The sequence below is a fragment of the Stenella coeruleoalba genome (genome assembly GCF_951394435.1).
Source record: "Stenella coeruleoalba genome assembly, chromosome: 12".
Lineage (NCBI taxonomy): Eukaryota > Metazoa > Chordata > Mammalia > Artiodactyla > Delphinidae > Stenella > Stenella coeruleoalba.
In genome coordinates, this window is record NC_137158.1 from 53,632,578 (window position 1) to 53,655,237 (window position 22,660).

General features: G+C 38.8%; 1 protein-coding gene across 1 annotated transcript in view; it reads left to right on the forward strand.

Moving 5' to 3' along the window:
- The window catches only part of NKAIN2 (sodium/potassium transporting ATPase interacting 2), a 966,228-nt gene that overhangs the window by 799,594 nt on the left and 143,974 nt on the right, over positions 1-22,660 (forward strand). The window contains exon 6 of the mRNA XM_079939169.1: positions 21,165-21,365. Coding sequence (XP_079795295.1) covers positions 21,165-21,365 — 201 coding nt within the window. The remainder of the gene's footprint in view (positions 1-21,164; positions 21,366-22,660) is intronic.

A 22,660-nucleotide genomic window follows, 5' to 3' on the forward strand; every position in this document is an offset into this window, starting at 1 on the left:
TCCCAGGTACTTATGGGTATCATATTCAAAAGGATGCTCCATTAGTCCTCTTATTTCTGCTTTAGTGTCCTATGATTCTCATCTTTCCTATAGCACATCCCACTCACAGCCTCATTACTCCCACAGTGACTGTCCCAGGGGGCATGTGTATATACACACACACACACACACATTCATGCGCACACATACATTCACACACACATTCATGCTCGCATGTGCACACCCACACGTATTTACACACTTGTGCCCACAATCACATACATACACATACAGAAGCAAACCACTGTAGCCCCATAGACCAACTCACCATTTCTTATTTCCTTTCTAAATTATTTTGTTCACTTTTTAACCTTTGCCCATCATTCCCTTCTTAAAATATTCTCTGTTCTTCAAGACCTAGTTAAAATATCAACTCCTTTATTAAGCCTTTCATGATAGGTCAACCGGATATGACCTTCCTTAACTTCAAAAGTGTTTTTGCTAATCTTTCCTAAGATTACAGCCATGTTCTACCTTATGATGTAATTTCTTGTGTTTGACTGACTGCTTAGCAGGTTGTTCAGTCTTTGAAGGCTATAATCATGTCTTCTTTATATTTTATCCTTCACAGTGATGGCCCTTCATTATCCTGAAGAACTGTAATCTTAGTTAATTTTCATGAAACAGGCCCTTTCAGGTTCCCAGGAACTTGGGGATGGATATTTTAATGATATACAGCTCATTTTATCTGAATGTACTATATTCTACCTGGGCAAGAGACAGGAGCTAACTAGTTCTGTTGATCCTTGTCTAATATAAGATTCACATTTGTAATCCAACTAACCATAGGTTATGGATTTGGGGTCCTAAACTCAGCATTCCTCAAAAGTGGGCTATGGGCACTATAATACTAAAAGCCCACTCAAAAGTGGGCTTTTGAGTAGTACAGACTCCTTTCCAGTACTTTCATGGGGCTCCTGTATTCATGCCCCGTTCTCCAGTGTAGGATCATTCAGCTTTCAGGCATAAATTCAGTTGACTTGCATGTTTTTATAAAGGATAACAATATAAAAATGTTAATATTTTTATGAAATATCCATATGAATATTACTACGAAGAAGATATAGCATGGCCTCTGATTTCATCCTGTGGAGTTATAAAAATTGTGTACATTCTGCAGATGGGCTGGCTCCAAATAAGAGGAGAGGTACGACCAAACTGAGCATGCTCAGTGCCTTTTCCAAACTTACCCATCAGATAAGTCACTCTTCATGGAGGTGGTGGGGCTCAGTGAGAGGAAAGAGAGACATGTGAGGTACATTTCTCCCATCTTTCTACTGGGGAGGAATGTAATGGAATTTTTTTTTTTCATCTCTGAAAACCTGAAGAGTAGGAGATGAGTACTTTTTCTTTTCTCCTAATTCATTGAGTCTAACAAGTAAGCCCCAGGGATATAAGAATTCTGAGAGGGCAGGGGATCAGAAGTCTATCAGAACAGTCCTCCCACTTTCAGGGGACTTTTGCCCCAAAAACTAACTTTTGAAAATTTAGGTATTTTCCTCAGACACTGATAGACAGTTTATCTTTTGTGTCTAGAAGGCTCTGAAATGATTTCTCGGACTCCACTAGCCCCCAAATTCATACTCTATCCTGTTTCCCACCTCAAATTATGCCCCAGAAAACTAGTGTATCAAGATTTTTTTTCTTATTTTGGTCCATGGGAAGGAATAATTTACCCATGTGCACAGGAGAAATACTGTTTTCTGTTTACATTGAAGAAGAAAATAAGTACCTTGGAGCTTAAGAGAAGCTACACCTACTTAGGATCATTAATCTAGTTGAACACAAGTTTCTTATTCATTTCCTTTATTGGCTTTGTTTATGGTTTAAATCTGATAAACATCAAAACCTTTTTCAACATTAAGATATTGCCAAAAAATTATATACTATCCAGAAATCCATTTTAGCCAAAAGGAAAGGTTAAGCCAAGTTATAAAGAGACAGAGCTCACATCACCACATTCATTATAAGTACACGAAACATATTGACTCAATAAATGTCAATTCAGAAGCTATATTTCTTGGATACTTGCCATATCCAAGAGACATTTATGCCAATTAGTTACTGAATATATTAAGACTCTAGGTTCTATGCTGATGTGCATTGCACATTGGGTCTTAGAAAGCAGTTGGTTACAGAAGGACTGACTGGCAGGCCCAGGATCTGAATTCAAACCATGCTGACGGGAAGATACAGGCAGGAATACAGCTAGCATAGGAAGAGGTGTCATGCAGGGATTCTATGTGCAGAGTCTGGGGTGTTAGGTTAGAGTGCAGAGAAGAAGGGTTAGAGCAGGGTGGGTAAGCCAATATTGTGTTCAGAAATATATACAGGCAAATGTAGGCTCCTTACACTTAGGCAGAGGTCAGGAATGGGTGTAGGGGGAGTCCTATGGACAAAGTGACAAAGTGGAACAGCCAGGGAACAGGTTCTGGGCACTAATACTGTAAGAGCACGTCAAGACTGTCCTTTGCCATAGAGGGAAGTATCTCAAAGTGATGGGAAAAGTTTCTCAGCTGTGTGCTAATCTCCAGTTACAGGTAGGATTCTTCAGATGAAAATGGTTAATTATTACAAATTGTCAGAAATCTCATTATTTCAATATCCTACAGAGTTTTACCACTAAGACCAAATTCATCCTCATTCAAGGTAACAATTCCAACTATATTTCTCTGGTACTCAATTATCTGGAAAGGGATCTTCATTATCTCCTCTGTATTATACAATGAGAAAGCAATATAGAGAATGATGCCCACGGCCATGACCTCAATTTTCTTATTCACCGTCTTTTACTTTTCCCACCAGCCCTAACATCTTAGTTTCCACTGGTAAACAGAGCAGAGAAATTACATAATTACCTGGATAATTTAGACCAGGAGAAAAAAAAGTGATTGCTATGAGTTACATGAGCTCTTTCAAAATTTTCCTGAACGTGAAATAGTTTTACTCTTGACTTTTTTCTTATTCTCAGTGATGTCAGACAGACACATACATCTCTCTTTATGGAGAATGATTAACATGGACTCAACTGTATAGTTTGATTTCTCCCTAGTTAATAAAAACTAAAGCTTCAATCCATGCTAAGTGACAATGATGTAGCACCAGGAAAAATTAATTACAGCATTTTAGAGTGAAAGCAGTCAGATATGTCAGGTTTGGATTTAGCCTAAGGATCTACAATAAATTTCAGTTCTTTTGTGACTGAATTTTTTAAAGTGCAAAGTTACTCAAAACCATGTAGGCTTCCAGACTGGGAAACCAGAATGCTTCTGCATGCCATTATGCAGGTCCCCAAACTCCACAAGGACAGAAGCTCCTTCCTTTGGGATCTCGCCCTGTGTATCTTTTCATTTGGCTGTTGGAAAACTTCTGGCAGGCAAGGAGTTTCCTCCATTCTGACCTATTGTAACTGACCAAAAATCTATTTCATGCAAGCAATTTGCTTTCTTAGAGTTCAATTCATGATTTCTGGGAGAACTATGGGAAAGAAAAAGAGAGAACCCTGGAATCTAGATACCTTCATCCATCCATTTTCTACTGACCCTGAAAACTACAGAGAGACCAGAGTCGCTCATCACCACTGCTGCTGCTGGTCCCAGTGCTTATGAGGACTCCCAAGACTACTGGAGCACAAGCTGCCCTGGAACTTCACTGTCAGGCAGAACCCTGAAGCCTAGGTCCTCCAGTCTGCTTCAGACTTTCTCGGAGGCATGACAAGAAACCTAAGGGAAAAAAAAATGTAGGGCCCAGAAGGACAAAATGGTGGAGTAGAAGGACATTGAGCTCACCTGTTCCTACAAAAACACCAAAATCACAACTAGCTAAACAGCCTTCAATAAAAAAGACTGGAACCTACCAAAAAAAGATATTCTATGTCCCAAGACACAAAGAAGAAACCACAAGACAGTAGGAGGGGGCACACTTGCTATTTAATCAAATCCCATACCACCCAGGTGGGAGACCCATAAACTGGAGATTATATGGCAGAAGTTCTCCCACAGGAGTGAGAGTTCTGAGCCCCATGTCAGGCTCCCCAGCCTAGGGTTCTGGCATCAGGAGGAGGAGGCCCAGAGCATTTGGCTTGAAAGGCCCGCAGGGCTGGAGTACAGGAGCTCCACAGGACTAGGGGAAGAAGAGACTCCACTCTTGGTAGGCATACACAAGGTCTCATGGGCACCAGGACCCAGGGCAGAAGCAGTGACTTCATAGGAGCCTGGGCCACACCTATCTGCTGGTCTTGGAGGGTCTCCTGGGGAGGTTGGGGGCAGCTATAGCTCACCCTGGGCACATGGACACCAGTGGCCATGGCAGAGATATTGGAGAGTGCCATCTATATGAACTCTTATTGAAGGCGGACATCTTGCCTGGGTCATAAGCACCAACACCTGGCCCCACCCAACAGCCTGTAGGTTCTAGTGCTGGTAAGCCTCAGGCCAAAAAAACCAACAGGTCAGGAACACAGGGCCCCCCTGTTTGCTGCCTAATCAGCAAACAGGCTGCCTAAAGACTTCCTGAGCCCACAGCCACCTCTAGACAAGCCCCTTGACATAGGTCTGCCCACCAGAGGGCCAAGACCCAGCCCCACCCACCAAAGGGCAGGCATCGGCTCCTCCCACCAGGAAGTCTGCACAAGCCTCTTAGACCAACCTCACCCTCCAGGGGGCAAACACTAGAAGCAAGAAAACTACAATCCTGCAGCTGCAGAACTGAGTTTGTAAACTCAGGTCAGAGGCTACCCTTGGAACAGCTCTTCCCTGGCCCTTGAGTGACAGGAGGGGACTGTACTGCCGGGACACATAGAACATCCCTTACAGAGGGCCACTTCTCTATGGTTGAGAAATGTAACCTACCACAGACATAAAAATACAAATAGAAATTTAAAGAAAATGAGACAGCAAAGGAATATGTTCCAGACAAAGGAACAAGATAAAATCCTGGAAGAACATCTAAGTAAGGTGGAGATAGGCAATCTACCCAAGAAAGAGTTCAGAGTAATGATCATAAAGATAATCCAAGAACTCAGGAAAAGAATGGATGCACATAGTGAGAAGTTGTAAGAAGTATTTAAAGAGTTAGAAAATATAAAGAAAATATAGAGAACACCAGAGTTAGAAAATATAAAGAACACCAGAGTTGAAGAATACAATAACTAAAATGAAAAATACACTAGAAGGAGTTAATAGCAGAGCAAATGAGGCAGAAGAATGAATGTGCTGGAAGACAGATTGGTGGAAATCACTACCACAGAACAGAAGAAAAAAGAAATGAGGACAGTTTAAGAGACCTCTGGAACAATGTCAAACACACCAACATTCACATTATAGGGGTCCCAGAAGGAGAAGAGAGAGGGAAAGGGCCTGAGAAAATATGTGAAGAGGTAAGAGCTGAAAACCTCCCTAATATGGGAAAGTCACCCAAGCCGAGCTGAAAACTTCCCTAATATGGGAAACAGTCACCCAAGCCCAGGAAGCACAGAGAGTCCCATACAGGTTAACCCAAGGAGGAACACACCAAGACACATAGTAATCGAACTGACAAAAATTAAACAGAAAATGTTAAAAGCAACAAGGGAAAAGCAACAGATAACATACAAGAGAACTCCAATAAGGCTAGCAGCAGATTTTTCAGCAGAAACTCTGCAGGGCAGAAGGGAGTGGCACAATATATTTAAAGTGATGAAAGGAAAAAACTTACAACCGAGAATACTCTACCCAGCAAGACCCTCGTTAGGATTTGATGGAGAATCAAAAGCTTTACAGACAAGCAAAAGCTAAAAGAATTCAGCACCACCAAACCAGCTCTACAACAAATGCTAACGGAACTTCTCTAGGCAGAAAAGAAAAGGTCACAACCAGCAACAAGAAAATTACGAAATGGGAAAGCTCATGGGTAAAGGCAAACCTACAGTAAAGATAGGAAATCATCCACACACAAACTGGTAGGGAAGTTAAAAGACAAAAGTAATAAAATCATTGCATCCACAATAAGCAGTTAAGGGACACACAAAACAATTAGATGTAAAATATCAATATAATATCAAAACAAATAATCGTGAAAGGAGAAGAGTACAAATGAAGGATATTTAGAATGCATCTGAAATTAGGAGATCAGCAACTTAAAACAATCACATATATATAGACTGCTATACCAAAACCTCATGGTAACCACAAACCAAAAACCTATAATTGATAAACACACAAAAAAGAAAAAGGAATCCAAACACAACACTAAAGATAGTCATCAAATTACAAAAGAGCACAAAAGAGGAAAGGGGAAAAAAGAAAGTCCTCCAATATACCCTGCTAAGCACTTGTGCTTTGAGCACACATGCTGCCTTCTGCTCAGATCCTGAACTACACTAGCTACCCAACCTTCCAACCAATCTGGTCAGAATTCAAAGAACCTGGAGTAGCCCTCAGGTCCATAGGCTCACATAAGAATATGATTCCCCCTACAATAAACGTAATAGTAACTACCATTGAACTAAGCATCTACTATGAGTCCCCTATTAGATCCTGGACATTTGCCTAGGAAGACCATCCAAGGTTAAACTACTCAAGGTCACACAAACCCAGCTTGTGATTCTACTGATAGAACCCATGTTCTTTCTGTGGCACTGCTTATGAATAAGGGCGTGTCCACCTGGGTCTCCAGCTTAACATGGCCATTTCTTCCTTTTGGGGTGTAGCCCTATCCTGAAGGTAGGCAGTCTCGACTGAGGCTCTGACACTCTGTATGTGTCTTATTAGCCCCCTCCCTGCAATGGTTGGACCTGACTTTTGGACTCAGTCACTGCCTGAAGCATTGCTCCTTTAGGGATGGGTTGCTGGCAACAAGGCCATTCACCGGTCACTGTCCAGGCCAGTACTGCCGGCCCCATCCACCACAGAAGCTCTGGGGTGGAGTTAGTTCACCCAGCCTGATCTACCGATAACATCTTCTCCATAATAAATGCTGATGAGAGATGTTTGGATGGCCACCTACTGTGGGCCAGCATTACATTAAGCACCTAAAATTTATTGTTGAACTTGAGTGGTATTCATCCACCCTGGACCCTCAGGCTGCCTGTCATCTAAGCCCACATCAGATCATGGCCAAAAGCATGAAGAAGTATTCCCTTGGTATGTTGACACAGTAGAAAAGGCTTTGTGCAAGAGAAATCCCAAGAAACAACAAATGTGAGACGTACACAGAGAGACTCTGGGTTCCTGCAGAATCATGGGTTGTTGGTCATAGTTCACACTGTCAGTGGGAAACTCACCCAACACAGGTTTGTAAAATTACATCAGTGGTGATAAAGAAGTTGGAAAAGTGATTGGTAAGGTTGAGAGTTCCATTTAGTCTCAGGTGGCAGCAGTTCCTCCTATAGCCTCTATACCATACATCAGGTCTTTACAATGTGCATGAAAATCACCTGGGGCTCCTGTTACACACAGATTCTAACTCAGTACATCTGAGGTGGAGCCTGAGGCTCACCACTTCTAACAAGCACCCCGAAATGCTGAAAGCCACCGATCCTCAGACTACACTTTGCATAACAAGCCCAGAGACCTCCCTGACACAGGTTTAAAAAGGAAAAAATATAGTTGACTTACTTGGGTCTAAGTCATGCGTGTAGGTGACATTAGAACCTTCCGGCCAACTTGCATGATCTTACCAGAAACGTAATCATTCATAGAGGAAAAAGACCAAGCCAGCACTGAGTCTCAGAGCATGAGGCAGATGGAGCTCGGGGTTGAGGGATCTGGAAACACATATAGAAATCAAGAGAGCAAAAGAATAGGCAGCAGTCACAGGAATAGCAACAATGTTGTTCAACTGAATAAATAATCCACATTTGAAAAGCAGAGATGAAGGTAGCCTGAGGTATTTGAAGTCGGGTCAGGGAATGCCAGACCTAGGACGCTAGACTCACTGGCACAGAAAAGGCAAACTTCAAAGTCTTAACAACAAGCCACAGAAAGAAAGTGCAGGCAAAACAAAAATGCCAGAGGGAGCATAAGGTCACAAATGTCCAGAAGGCAACCTGGTAGATTCCCAGATGTGGGTAGTGAACTTAACTGCTCACCTTCAGCTTCCAGAAGGAACGGAGCAAGGAAAATCCAAGTGTCCTAGTCTCAGAAGAAATAGTGTGTCCACCAAGGAATCCAGGAAGGCTTGAAGGATGGGAGCTGGAAAACTCAGCAAACGCTCAGCTCTGCTACCCACGTCAAACCCGTGGTAAAGTTACGTTGTACTGAACCAATGAAAGGCCTGTATTCCTTCCTACATGCGTGGGGCAGAATCAAGACGTTAAGTGCCTCTAGCTGTGAAAATTGGCAAACAGTATGAGGCACGCTGGTAGAGCCCTGAGTCTCAAAGTGAGGTCCTAAATCAGCAGTATTAGCATCATCTGGGAACCTGTTAGGAAATGTAAATTCTCAGCCACGCTCCAAACCTACCAATCAGAAACTGTGGGCGTAGCGCCCTGCAGCCTGTTTCTACAAGCCCTCCAGGTGATTCTGATGCACACTCACTGAAGTAGAGTCTACTGAAACCATGGCAGAGAGACAAGGCCAGGTGTGGCAAAGGACAATCATTATAAGTGGGCTTGATGATGGTGCTTTTAAAGAGCTAGTGAAGACTAAAGCCTGTTTACATGGAGAAGAAAACCCAGTAGAATAATGTAAAATAAAAATTCATTAAACATGCTCAGTGATCAACAAAGTTGGTCTATGATATTCCATGGTAGAGTTTTATCAATGTTGAGGAATCATCCAGCCATGGGTAGGACAATAATGTTCTGATGCTGATAATGAGAGACATCATGAGTACCCAGAGGGTCAACTCACAATATGTGCTTGAAAGTTCTCTCTGATGTATTTTTAAGAGACTCACCCAAAAGAAATGCCATTGGTGCCCTTGCTTGTGAAGAGATCTTCTCATAGGGGAAAAACAAACTTGAGAAAAACAAACATGGTGGTCTTAGTGGGATCTGTTTGACAAAAACATTGAGAACAAATTTTGTTTTCAATATGAACACAAGTGTAAGACACAAAACCCCAAAACATGTAGGGCTTTAACTACAGGCACGCCTTGTTTTATTGTGCTTTGCTTTACGGTGCTTCACAAATACTGCGTTATTTACAAATTGAATGTTTGTGGCAACCCTGCATCGAGCAAGTCTATTGGCACTATTTTTGCTAAGTTTGTGTCTCTGTGTCACATTTCGGTAATTCTCACAATATTTCAAGCTTTTTCATTGTGATGAGATTTATTGTGGCGATCCGTGGTCTTTGATGTTACTATTGCAAAATGATTGCAACTCGCTGAAGGCTCAGGTGTTGGTGAGCATTTTTCAGCAATAAAGGAATATTTAATTTAAAAAACCCCAAAAAGCAAAAAAAAAAAAAAAACCCATGTAGTTATAGTCTATAATGGAAGTAACCTTTATGATATTCTAACTAGATTAAATTCTTAAATTGCTGGAGTTTTGTAGGAACCTTTTCAGATTCACTGTATAAATTCAAGTCATTCTCTTGGTTCTAACCGTGAACAATCACTGATTAGTGAAAAACTATTAAAATTGCTCCTTTTCACAAGAGTATTTAAGTGATTTTGATACTTCTAAAGAGATTCTCTAAGTGCCGGGTGCTGAGAATTTATATATAATCATTGTCAACTACAGCATAGTGCAGTATATTGAAGAGCTAACATGAGTAGCTGTCAATAGAGGCAGATTATTAACAGCTGGGCATAAACTAGTCATTGGTAGATTTAAAATTACAGCTTATTTTTCTAAGTCATTTCATATGAACTAGATAGAGTGATATACTCAGAAGTTTACATTCCCCTATTTCAGTGGTACTGAATAAACCTAGGCAATGGATAATCATGTCACATATGATCTTTAGTTTCTCTCTATTCATATAATCACAGAATCATTTTGAGGGAAGAGATTGTGTTTTGAGTGTAGCCTTCACTCTTGAAGGACCATCCAGCCTTTGCTTGGACACCACTAGCTACGGGAATTCATTACTCAGAACACCACCCATTCTTTCTGGGAACATTTCTAATCTTTTGAGGTTTGTCTGCCTTACCTCCCAGATAAATTCATCAGCTTGAATCTTTGGCTTCTCCCTGAAGTTAAATATAAATGAGTCTGATCCCTCTGATTATTTTATATTTCTTTAAATATTTGAAGGCAATTATAAGAATCTCTTTTAGTCTTTTCCGGACAATTCAACCTAAATTCTCTCAAAATTCCTCATAGGACATCAGTTTTAGACCCTGCAAGTACCTTGGACAAAGGATGCAGTTTTGTCAGTGTCTGTCTTCAGATGCAAACTCTAAAACAGTCTGACCAGGAGACTGTAAAAGATCCCTCAGGTGAATGAGAAGATTAGATGTCACACAATTCTTATGTCCACTGCAGGAAAATAGCCAGTTACTTTATTACTCCTTTATTGAAGTAGCTTAACAAAATCCACCTATAACTTAAGATTATACGACAATGGACATGCTAAGGTGTAAGATGTAAATTCAAATGGCCCCTTGGCTTATGGCTATGAACTTCTGGATGGGGGATTATTAAACTATTCGTTTTCACAAGACTTCATTTTTGGTACTCTTAAGAAGAGAATCGTCAATAAATAGAAGAGAATCGTCAATAAATAGAAAAGAATATTTTGATAGAGAATGATGCCTTTCTGTAGGCAAGTGAAGGGGAAAAAAGAGTTGGAAGGAAGCACATCTTTTAAATAAGAAGGACTGGGCTTCCCTGGTGGTGCAGTGGTTGAGAGTCCGCCTGCCGATGCAGGGGACACGAGTTTGTGCCCCGGTCCGGGAGGATCCCACATGCCGCGGAGCGGCTGGGCCCGTGAGCCGCGGCCGCTGGGCCTGCGCGTCCAGGGCCTGTGCTCCGTGGCGGGAGGGGCCACAGCAGTGAGAGGCCCGCGTACCGCAAATAAATAAATAAATAAATAAATAAGAAGGACTGAGTTGTGACTGATGCTGTTGCAACATCAGCACCATTTCTAGAATGAACTACTCTCCTGCTCACCACCTCACTTCATCCTCACCTTTTCACCACTGTAACAAAATTATTGAATTGTTTCTTCCCCACATTTGTGTTCCCAACTTCTACTTCTGTGTCCTCTTACACTTCGGGGAAGAATATCCCCTCTTTGTAAAGGAGACAGAGGAACTAAGTGTTCTTTCTATGTAAAAGTAATGAGGAGTCTTTTTCTATTTCTCAGTGTTTTCTTCTAGACAGTGACTTTTCCACCAGTAGCCCCTAGGACTTGTGCATTACAAAAGCTGCAAAGAGCTCTTTGGAAGCAATCCAAAGGAAATAGGTACATACTTAAAGGTGTTTTATTTAGACTTAGAGGTTTATTTATATTTGTCTCCACAAATTCTAAACAGTATTGATCTATGTACTTGCCAGGATAAAACAAGACAAGAGACATATCTTACCACTTAAAAAAAAATCTCTCATGAGAATAAAGTACAACTAAAATATCTTTAAAAGCTCCTTCATCTAAATGCATGGCTAATATACCTCTACTGTAAATTCAGGGTACAATGAATTTTGGATTAGCGTTAGCAAACCACCAAAGAGGACACGTCCAGGTCTTTTATAGTGCTGTGTAGGTTTCTGAACAGCATTTAGAAATTTTTAAAATAAATTGTATGAATTATGAGTCCACTGGGTTTTCTTCTAGAACATCCTCCTAAAGAATACCAAATATGGTGTTTTGGCAATGATTGATTAGGTGGCCAAGAGAATTTCCTTAAGAGGCAACAAGGTTTAGTTGGAAGGCGTGCATTCAGACAAAAAATAGGTTTGAAACCTAGTTTCATCCTTAATAAAAATAACTTGATGCAGTTATATATGCACTCTCAGCCTCATTTTTTCTTCTGTTAAATAAGGATAATAATCTCTCCTTCTAAGTGTTCTTGAGGCATAGTCTAGGTAATAAATACAAAAGTTTTATTTCCTTTCTTTTTGCAGTATATGTATTTTCTCAAACTTAACAGTAAGTTGAAGAATTTATAATGGACTAGGAAATACACTTATCTTCAAAATGAAAAGGTTTAAGAGGTCTTATAGAGAAATTTTCTGTTAATTAGTATTTCATTGCATCTCTAGTTATGGTCCTTCTCAATAACTGAAAGATGGCTCTCTAAAGTCCAGCATCAATGACATTAATGCTTCGCTTATCTCCATCTTGCTACCATTTTGGGTCATATTCCCATGCATTATTCTCTCCCAGAGAATGAATGAAGAAAGGAAAGGACATAAAACTTTATTAGCATTTCTGGTAATAAATTTAACTAAGAGACATTTTGAACTATGGATCAAAATGTGATTGGGTTCCCAATTCAATTCTGTTGACAAGTTAAAATCTTTGGAGGCAAGTGAAGATACTATCCAAGTCAGCATTTCCAATTTTGGGAAAATGATAGCGTCAGGACGGGGGTGGGGGGGGGTGGGGGGGGTGGGCTGCACACATAGGTGGGATAATGACTGGCAGTAATGGTGGGGAACCATTGAGGAGAACATTTCAGTGTTCCTGAAATGTCACCAAGCCTTCAGTATCATCAGCACCTCTGCCTCCATGCCAATTAAAAATCCACATAAATGTGGGGGCTTCCCTGGTGGCGCAGTGGTTGAGAGTCCGCCTGCTGATGCAGGGGACATGGGTTCGTGCTCCGGTCCGGGAAGATCCCACATGCTGCAGAGCGGCTGGGCCCGTGAGCCATAGCCGCTGAGCCTGCAGGTCCGGAGCCTGTGCTCCGCAACGGGAGAGGCCACAACAGTGAGAGGCCCGCGTACCGCAAAAAAAAAAAAAAAAAAAAAAAAAAAAACCCACATAAATGTACTTTAGAAACAAAGGAAATGGTGGCCTTCAGATGAGTGCCAAAATGGCAGTAACATCTTCTCTTGAAATAGCTAACCTGTTCTTTGTGTCCCTAAGCCCCTAGAGGGAATGCAGATCTCTTTTCAAAGCTCTTAGACGGGAAAGGAACACTCACAAAATGGGAAAAGATACCTGCAGGGTGGGAACAAATGAGAAAGTGAGAAAACAGCAGGAAAAGCTGCCTGAAGAGGTTTCAGTACATCGAAAACTATAAAGTCAGTGAGAAGTTGATCTTGCATTATTGTAACCAGCTGAGAAAATTCTGCCTCTAGCATATGCTAGAAAGGGTGTGAAAGAGAGGAGAGAAGACTCATTTTGCCAAACTTAGATCCCACTCATGGTTGATGAGTCCTAACTTTGGAAGTAAAAAAATAATCAAGACTTTTGAGCCTGGAGGTTCAATTAACTTTAACAGCACGGCAGCTTCCTTTCTGAATTCTTTCTTTCTTTTCCTTTCCTTTCCCTCCCTCCCTCCCTCCTCTTCCTTCCTTCCACACAGCTCTTTCAGAACATTACAAGGATCACCTTGAAACAAAATTCTTTGTATTTCCAACGCAGACTTTCTTCTCTAGCTTAGAGTTAATATGTATTTCCTAAGCAGGAACAGTGACTATATTGGGGCTTAACATAACCCTTTCCCACAAGAAGAAAACAATGGACCAAGATAATTTCTATATATATATATATATATATATATAAAATGTATATATATATATATATACACATATATACACACACACACATACACACCAGTTATAACATTATGATCTCAAAAAAGGAATGGAATTAATCAGGAAAAGCTTAGAATGGGTAGCCCAAAATATTAATTTAAATACAGAGATAAATGCAGGATGTTAATAAGAAGTATTGAGGAGGATTTCATTAAAATGTAATTTTTGCAACAATGCTCAGGATGCAGACCAGTTGTAGAATAACGTAAAACATTTATCTGGACTAAGGAGGCAATTAGGATAAGATTTAGAAAAGTGAAATAATGGCCTTTGTTGCAACACAGACATGAGAAACCTGTTTTCAGGCAAGAAACAATGAAAACATGTAATAGCAATGAACTTGAAACATTTTGTACTACCTCTTTAGTGAATCTTTCCACATAGTGGGAGGAAACACGTTTTCTTTTTAAAACTAGATTTTATAAATCCAAATATCAGATTTTCCTCATTGATTTTAGAGGAATGGTTGTAATGTTTTTCATGCTCACAGAAATATTTTCTTGATTTTTCCTTGAATAACTAAAGACAGGAGCCAGGAACTGGAGTTAACACTACCTCTGGTGTCATGTTGAATTATGAACCATAATCAGCCATTTACCAAAGTTACCCATAGTTAAGGATTCTAGAAGAAAGTAGGGGCACAAATATATTTCTGATGTTCCATCTACTTTTCTTAAGTTTATCATATAGTAGGATGAATTACAACTTTGGATTTTGGAGTTGGTAGATATGAACTTCCTTATGTTCTACGCTGCATTCCTATATATGCAACATTCATTCTACTTGTCAAATAAAGTGCATTTGTAATTTTGCTTATCTTTTCAAAACCATATTTTCTTAGCTCCTTCTTCCTGGCATCTTGAACGATATGATTTGCTTTCACTAATTCTTGTGTTACCAGGATAAATTTGGCATTAGGGTTTTTATATGTATGAGCAGGTTTGCATAGATTTAAGCATGTATTAACAGAAGAAAACAGCTATGTTTAACGTTAGAATATTAAGTTCACCAGCTGGAAATAAGCTGTGAAAATTCTAAAGAATTTTTCAGAATTTCCTATGAATTAGTATCCACATATAGATATTGGCAATGAGATATAACACAATGCTTTCTGATGATCTTATAAACTTTAACTCAGTGTATATTTGGTTGTAAAAAAAAAGAAAAAAAAGAGTTCATTGAGAATAAGTGATTCTTGGTGTCAAATATAGCCTTCCTCACTATCCCAACTCCTGCATCCTCAGCTAATTAAGGATGCCATTCAATCACAGGGTTCTCTAACTACTTCTTAGTCCCAATGTCTAAATACACATGCTTTTATTAATATAACTATTTTGACCTTCCAGCGTATTTTTATTGTTGTTAAAGTTTGCTTCTTACCATTCAATGTGCTTGCCTGGCCTTCCTCTAATATCAGCACCAGAAGTATATTTTAATGTAATGTTGACTTGTTCCCATTGTTACTCTGAGAGTATTAAAATAATATAAAGTATTACTCTGAGGTGATCCTGGTCTCACCTCCCTGGACACTTAGGGAACTCAGCAGAATAGTCTAGGGTGATTAAGATGGAGCATTTGGATTTTATAGCATCTGTGTGATCACCTCTATCGTGACTATTTTTAACACAGCACCTGTACTGGTCTCACAACATGTTTCCTGCACTGTCCACCCCAATCCTACAGGAGCCTTGATTATGTTTTCTGTAATATATCTCTGTTCATGTTTGATAGCGCCAATGTCCTGTCCCTGATCAAAAATCTTTCAATAAGCCAGGATGTTTGGTTTGGCATTTAAGTCACTCCCCAGTCTGTCCTCAACTTATTTTTCTGAAGTGATTTTACACACTACTCCTTCTTAAAAACTCTCATCTCATAAAAATAAGGCTACTTACTTGTCCTTAAATACACAAGTATTCTTAGCTCTACAATTTTGATTATTTGGTCCACGCCAGTTAAAATGGTCTTTTCCCCCCAGGCTGTGGATCTATCTAACCTGGCTTTTACTTTAAACCCCAGCTAGAGTTCCCATCTCTGAGATGCTGCCCCACCAGAGTCCACAGGCATCACACCCTCCGAGTTCCCAGACACACATTGTCCACACCTCTCATTAGGTGCTTATCAAATGCTTCCTTTTATTGTTACATTTTATCTCTATACCTTGCCCTCCAAAAGAGACAATAAGTCCTGTAATGTTAGAGATTGCATCTTACATCTCTTCTCATCATCACGGCCTGGTAGAGTATTTTGCATATGGTATATGAATAATTAATATTTGTTAGTAACTATCCTGATAACTATAACCTAATTGCCATTTACTAAGAAGCATAGTTTCTATACTTTCAGATACTAACTAATCAATCTATAAAAGCGAGAGTATCAATTTTTAATATTATTATTTCAAAAGAAGAACTAATAGAAAACTCCAGAAATTTAAGAAAATATTTCAGATTTTTTAAACTGCAACTGAAAGCTTCTCACTCTTACCTCCACCTTCTAATCTTTGCAATATTGAATCGATTGTTTACTATTAGAATAGATTATGCAATAAATGCCATGAATTGTGAAAGTAAATTGTAGCTTTTTGTTGAAATTCTCAGACATGACTAGTATCACTTTCTCATTTACTTTTCAATGCTCTTTTTTTAATTATCAAATGCTTATTATTTGTTGAGCAGTTAGGCTTCTTGTGTTGCCCTGAATACATACAACCCCATCAGAAACAACTTTTTAATGCTAATAACAGCTTTCATGTAATATATCAGACCCGGCTATTTTGAAAAATGACATGACCAATAATGGGGTCCTTTAATCTGAACTTTTTGAATAGTTACTAAGAGAGATGAATAAATATATTGATACAAATTACACTATACTACTCTGGACATATAATTATTAAAGTCTTTTTAGATGTAAAAGTTTTTTAATCTTACAATTCTGAGCCTATCTTGTATCCTTTTCAGTGTGAATTCATTGATAATATACAAGATTTGGTCTGTGGTTTTATGCCTTATTTTGTGCTATCAAGATTTATTCTTTGTCTCAAAAGTCCTTATAATTTTGAACTCAAAATCACAAAATATATGGGAATTAAATAATCTATTGATTATGCATCGAGCAGGTCATGCTCAGGAATTTCTGTTGCACTTAAGGGGACTTAAGGAGACCTTTCGATTGTCTATTTTACAAGCAGGAATTTATATTTTGTGCTTAAAATAAGGCACACATGCTTATGTGTGCCTTATTTTAGGCTTACACAGAGACCTTTTGTTTAAATGTCCACAAGAAACTAAATAAGAATGTAAGATAATGCCAGAAACTTTCCAGTTAATGATCACTGGTTGAATATATGTACTTACTTACATTTCATCCTGAAACTCCACCACGTGGTATTAAAGAATAAAAAAATGATAACACACAGTAAAAAGAGAATGGACAAGAAGTGTCAACAGTTTTTGGATGATAGAAAGTAGAGGATTAGCACATGACTTAGCAAAATGGAAAAACCTAAAACTTATGATCATGCAGTGGGTTCCAATGTACAGATTTGACCCATAAAACCCTTGGAAAAGTCAGGATTTAGAAGTGGAAGGTGTATGTGAGGTACAGGATTAAAAATGCGAATGAATTGAATAATCTGTGCAAAGGGCAGTTAGACTGCCCTGAGGCACCTCCTTTAGTCTATGCAACGAGGCTTCTCCTCTGGACTGGTAAGACTCTTGAAGCACAGGCAGGCATGAGTTAAGTTTCTGAATACGTGAGCATTAAATTAAATACTGTGCTGAAAAAAAAAAAGCCTGCATATTATGTAGCAAGAGCATCAGCTCCTCCCCAGTTTAGCCCAAGGAGGCTGTGGTCTGATGTATACCCCATAAGTAAAGTGGAAGACCCAGAACAAAGTCCTACCAATCCCTACAGACCTAGCATTTGGAAGGCCCTGCTCAGTCATCATATGTGAAGGATACCAGCTGATCAGCCCACTAATGCATGACAAACTGCCAACCAAGTTTTAGTTTCTCTTTGGTATGAAAGGACAACTTTTGTGAAAGACTTCTAAGGAACAGCTCCAACAAGAAAGTCAGAGGCAAAAATAAACATAATAGAAAATATTCAGGCGTTCCCACTGGCTATTCTCTCTGCTTGGAATGCTTTTCCCCATATCTGCTCTCTTTACTCCTATACTTCATTCAGAACTCGTGCAAATACAAAATAATGAGACATCTTTTCTTACTATTATATTTAATATTGTGTTACACTCCCCATCATCCAATTCTTGGTTATTCTATTTCTTTACCTGAGCTTATATTTCTGCATATATTAATCACTACACAGACATTTTGATACGTTCATGTATTTGTTGTCCATCTACCTCACCCCCAAATGAACACTCACAAAGGTAGGAACATTGCCTATCGCACATAGTAGATCCTTGATAATTACTGTTAATATTATCTACTTATCTGTTTACTTATTTAGTAAAAATAAGTAACTTGGATAAAGCAAAAACAAAGTAGGAAACACAATTTTAAAAGAATAAGTATTCAGAGAATAAGAAAATTTATAGCCAAGAAACAACTGAAATATATTAACTATACAAAAGCAACAATTAGAGAAGAATTAGCTCTTAAAAGTTCCAAATATTAAAAATTAAAGCCATAGTTCAATATAAGCTTGGGAAGACTTGGTAAAGAAAATCTACAAGAGAGTAAAGAGAAATATAAGATATGAACAATACGAAAGAAAAAATAAGAATGTAACAGATCAATCCTGAAAGACAAATGTCTGACTAATAGGAGCTTCTTGCAGTAACACAAAAGAGTAGAGGGGAGGGAACAATTAAGGATATAATGTAGGTTGTTTTCTAGAATGGAAGGAAAGCGCTCTTGGATGGAAAGTCCCTCCAGATGCTCTACAACTAAGTGAAAAAGAAACTCATCAAGATACTGTTTTACTGAATTTCAGAACTTGAAGCTAAAAAGATTTTCTACATCAATAAACCTCAAAAATATAACATGGAACCAAAGTAAGTTACAGAGTATATATATATTTTAAAACCTAAAAAACCAGCATTTTGTATTATTAATAATTATGTAAATATTCAGTAAAACTACAAAAAGCTTTCATGAGAATAATGACACCAAAATCATGATAGTAACTATCTGTGGAGAGAGAAGGGGGAAATCATATTTAGGAAGACTACAGAGGAAGCATCATTTACATGTATAAAATTTTATTTAAAAAATGACTTTAAGCAAATATAACATAAGATTCAATGAAACTGAGTGGTGGGTATAATGGTATTATTATAATATCCTCTATACTTTTTGATGTTTTTGAAATATTTCACTGGTTAAAACAAAAAGATGCAAGAAACCAAAAGAAAGAAAACAGGTTACATAAAAAATTACAGGGAACAAAATGATATCAGATTTCTTAACTGTAATAATGGAAATTAGAAGATAATGGAGAAACAGCCACCCAGTTCTGAGAGAAGATTTTCAACCAAGAAGCACATATCCATCCAAAATATCAGTCAATTAATATAAAAGTAGGGTAAAAACACTTCAGACTTAAAATCATTCACCTATTCTTAAGAAAGTCGTGAATTATGTACTCTGTGAAATAAGAGAGCAAACGAGGTAAGAGAAAGACATGAGAGCTGTTAAGAAAAATATTGCACTGGAAACTTGTTATAAGTGGCAAGATAAATTTTATTTTAGCTGCTGTAGTAGAGAAGACAGACTTCAGTATAGAGCTGAACTCCATGCCCACAAATTTGATTACCTAGGTGAAATAGACACATTTCTTTAAAGTCACAATCTGCCAAAACTCACACAAGAAGAAATTTGAATAGGCCTATATCTATTAAATAAATTGAATGAATTGATATATATATATCTCAATTAATAACTTTTCAAAACAAAAAGCACCAAGCCCAGATGGGCTCACTGGTGAATTCCACCAAGCATTTAAGAAAGAAATTATTCCAATTTTCTGCAATCTCTTCCAGAAGACAGAAGCAGATGGAAAACTTCCTGATTCTATGAGGTAGCATTAACCTAATGCCAAAACCAAAGAAAATACAGGAAAAGAACACTACCTTTTACATATATAGATGCAAGTATCCTAACAAAATGTTTTCAAACAAAATGAATTCAACAATGTACAAAAATAATTACACACCACAACCAAGTGGGATTTATACTAGACTGGTTCACTATTCAAAAATCAACTAATGCAATAAAAAAGACATTTTTGGCCGCTTAGCAGGTAGCTCCAGCCACAGGCTTTTATTTTGAGATTTATTCTGACTGAGTCAGAAACCAGTTTGCTGTATCTCCCAGGTTCCAAGGGATACTTTGAAGCCTTTCTCAATAGGCTTGAAGAGAAGAGACCTTACCCCCTCCCTTACCACCACTTTATGGAGATGATGAGACTCATAACATAGCACTCTCCGAAGGAATACTCTTTCCAGTCTCCAAATTCCCTGATCACTTATGCTCAGCCCTTTCATATGTTCAGTTTAAGTGAATATGTCCTAATATTTCCTATGCAGGATCAGTCTGGTCAATCTGGTACCTCATTTTGGCATGAGAGTAGTTGGCATCTATTATCTTGAGGTTCTATCACTGAGACTGAAATAATTCCTTTTCCACCATTGATCCTCTCTGTTAGACTTGCTGAATACTAGGATGTGTTTGATGCATTCTCTTCCTGGAAAACAACATTCGTCCCTGTGCTATTGACAGCTCCACATCTGTGTATGTGATTTCAAGGTCACTAGTGCGGAAACTACCATCATTCCATTTGTAGCTGCACATCACCTAACATGCTGAACCTCATCTAAAGAGTTGTTGACTTAACTATTTTCACCGTGCAATAATTTGCTGATGATACTTTCTAAGAAGTATTGTGACCAATTTTATATTAGGAGTTGGCAAGATTGAAAAGATCCTGATTTTCTAAAATAATAATAAGTGGTGGGGGGACAAGAAATAATGTGTTTTATTAAGTAAAGTTCTCACATATTTTAACCACTAACCACATTATTGTGTTAAATTTTGCCAAACTGATGTACAGTTTTAACATTTAAAATGTGCAAAAGGTAAATATTCTGAGGGAGAGGAAAATAGCAGGCTGAAGATGAACTGCACTTGATAAAAATAGCTTAAAACACTCCCTTTGTAATATTTACAAGTCCTAAAAGCTAAGACTTTTCAGTGTAACAATGTCAGTCTGACAATTCTACTAATAAGTATTTTTACTTGTATCACTGCAGTCAGGCAAACCTTCACAAATGAAATCGATAGACATAATTTTCAGGTGGAACTGATAGTTTGACTTTAGATGCTACCTTTCTGCCTATAAAATACAGCAAGGGGAGGGGAAGAAACCTACATTTCAAAATGGGAAACTCAAAAGCAATTCAGTCCGAATAAGCTAACTAACATTTACAAAGTAATTCTCATCCTTATAAATTGCCTTCTTGCAGGAAACAGACCTTATCCTGACTTTTAATATTTCAATGCACCGATCTTGGTGGATGGAGAATGGACCAGGATGTACGGTGACATCAGTGACACCTGCCCCAGACTGGGCCCCAGAAGACCATCGCTACATCACGGTCTCGGGGTGTTTTCTGGAGTACCAGTACATAGAAGTGGCTCATAGTTCCCTCCAGATTGTCCTCGCAGTAAGTGTCGACAGCCAACCACTCCTTCTAGTGCTTCCGGAACTGTTTTATTTCTGTGCAAACTCAGTGCACACAGTTGGAACCCGTGGGTAAAATGTGGCTCTGTGCTTTTTCCTAATCAGTGCCACTTTTAACAGGGATGTGTCAGGTTAAACCAGGCTGTGCTGTGGGCCAAGTGCTTCTTTCTGGCTGTGCTGCTAATTCTGGGAACTCCCCTCTCCCTTTGCCCTAGCTTCTTCTTAGATTTCCCCTAGGTACCATCCATCTCTTTTTATCACCCCCCCACCTTTTTTCAAAACAATTCAGCTTTTCTATAAATTCCACTTCTAGACTATCATGCCCCTATTTTTCATAGTATTATGTCAATGAAGAACCCTCCCTCTACAAGAAGGCAGTTGGAGTTATAAATAACTCCTTTGTTTTTGAAGAACTTTCACTAAAACTAAATGCACACTTTTGTGGGATTCGTAAAGTTATTTGTGGGATTCATAAAGTTATTCATTCAACTTGATTATACATGTCTCCATTTATTTATTACAGATTGTGTATGTGCAGATCTACGTATATTTTCTTAGACTCCATGTAGATCTGCAACTGAGGTGCACCGTCCTAACAATTATAAACAACTAACAATACAAGTAGAATCTGCTTGTGGCCTCTTTCTTTACTTTCAGAATGATATTAACTCACAATTCTTAGATAACAAGACATAAAATATTCTGGGTAGAATGGCACCAATTGGTTCACGTAAAATTCTTCTGCAATTTAAAAAGAAACTATGTGAGTGTGTGTATTAGGTTATGTAACTAATATATAGTTATTAGATATTTTAAAATGAGGAATAGGGCTTCCCTGGTGGCGCAGTGGTTGAGAGTCCACCTCCGATGCAGGGGACACGGGTTCGTGCCCCGCTCCGAGAGGATCCCACATGCCGCGGAGCGGCTGGGCCCGTGAGGCGTGGCCACTGAGCCTGCGCGTCCGGAGCCTGTGCTCCGCAGCGGGAGAGGCCACGGTGGTAAGCGGTCCACGTACCGCAAAAAAAAAAAAAAAAAAAAAAGAGGAATACATGTATATAAACATATACATACACACACATATATAATCACAATGCGCTTTGCATGTTGTGCTAGTAAACACTTCCCAAGTCTCTGTGACTAAAAACCACAAAGGTTTATTCTCATGGGTCAGCAGGAAGTTTTACCAATCACTGTCACTAAGGAAACAAGGCTAGGGACACAGCCACCATCTCAATCATCACGGGTTGCCGTGCCAGAGAGCAAGGATAGATCTGGAGT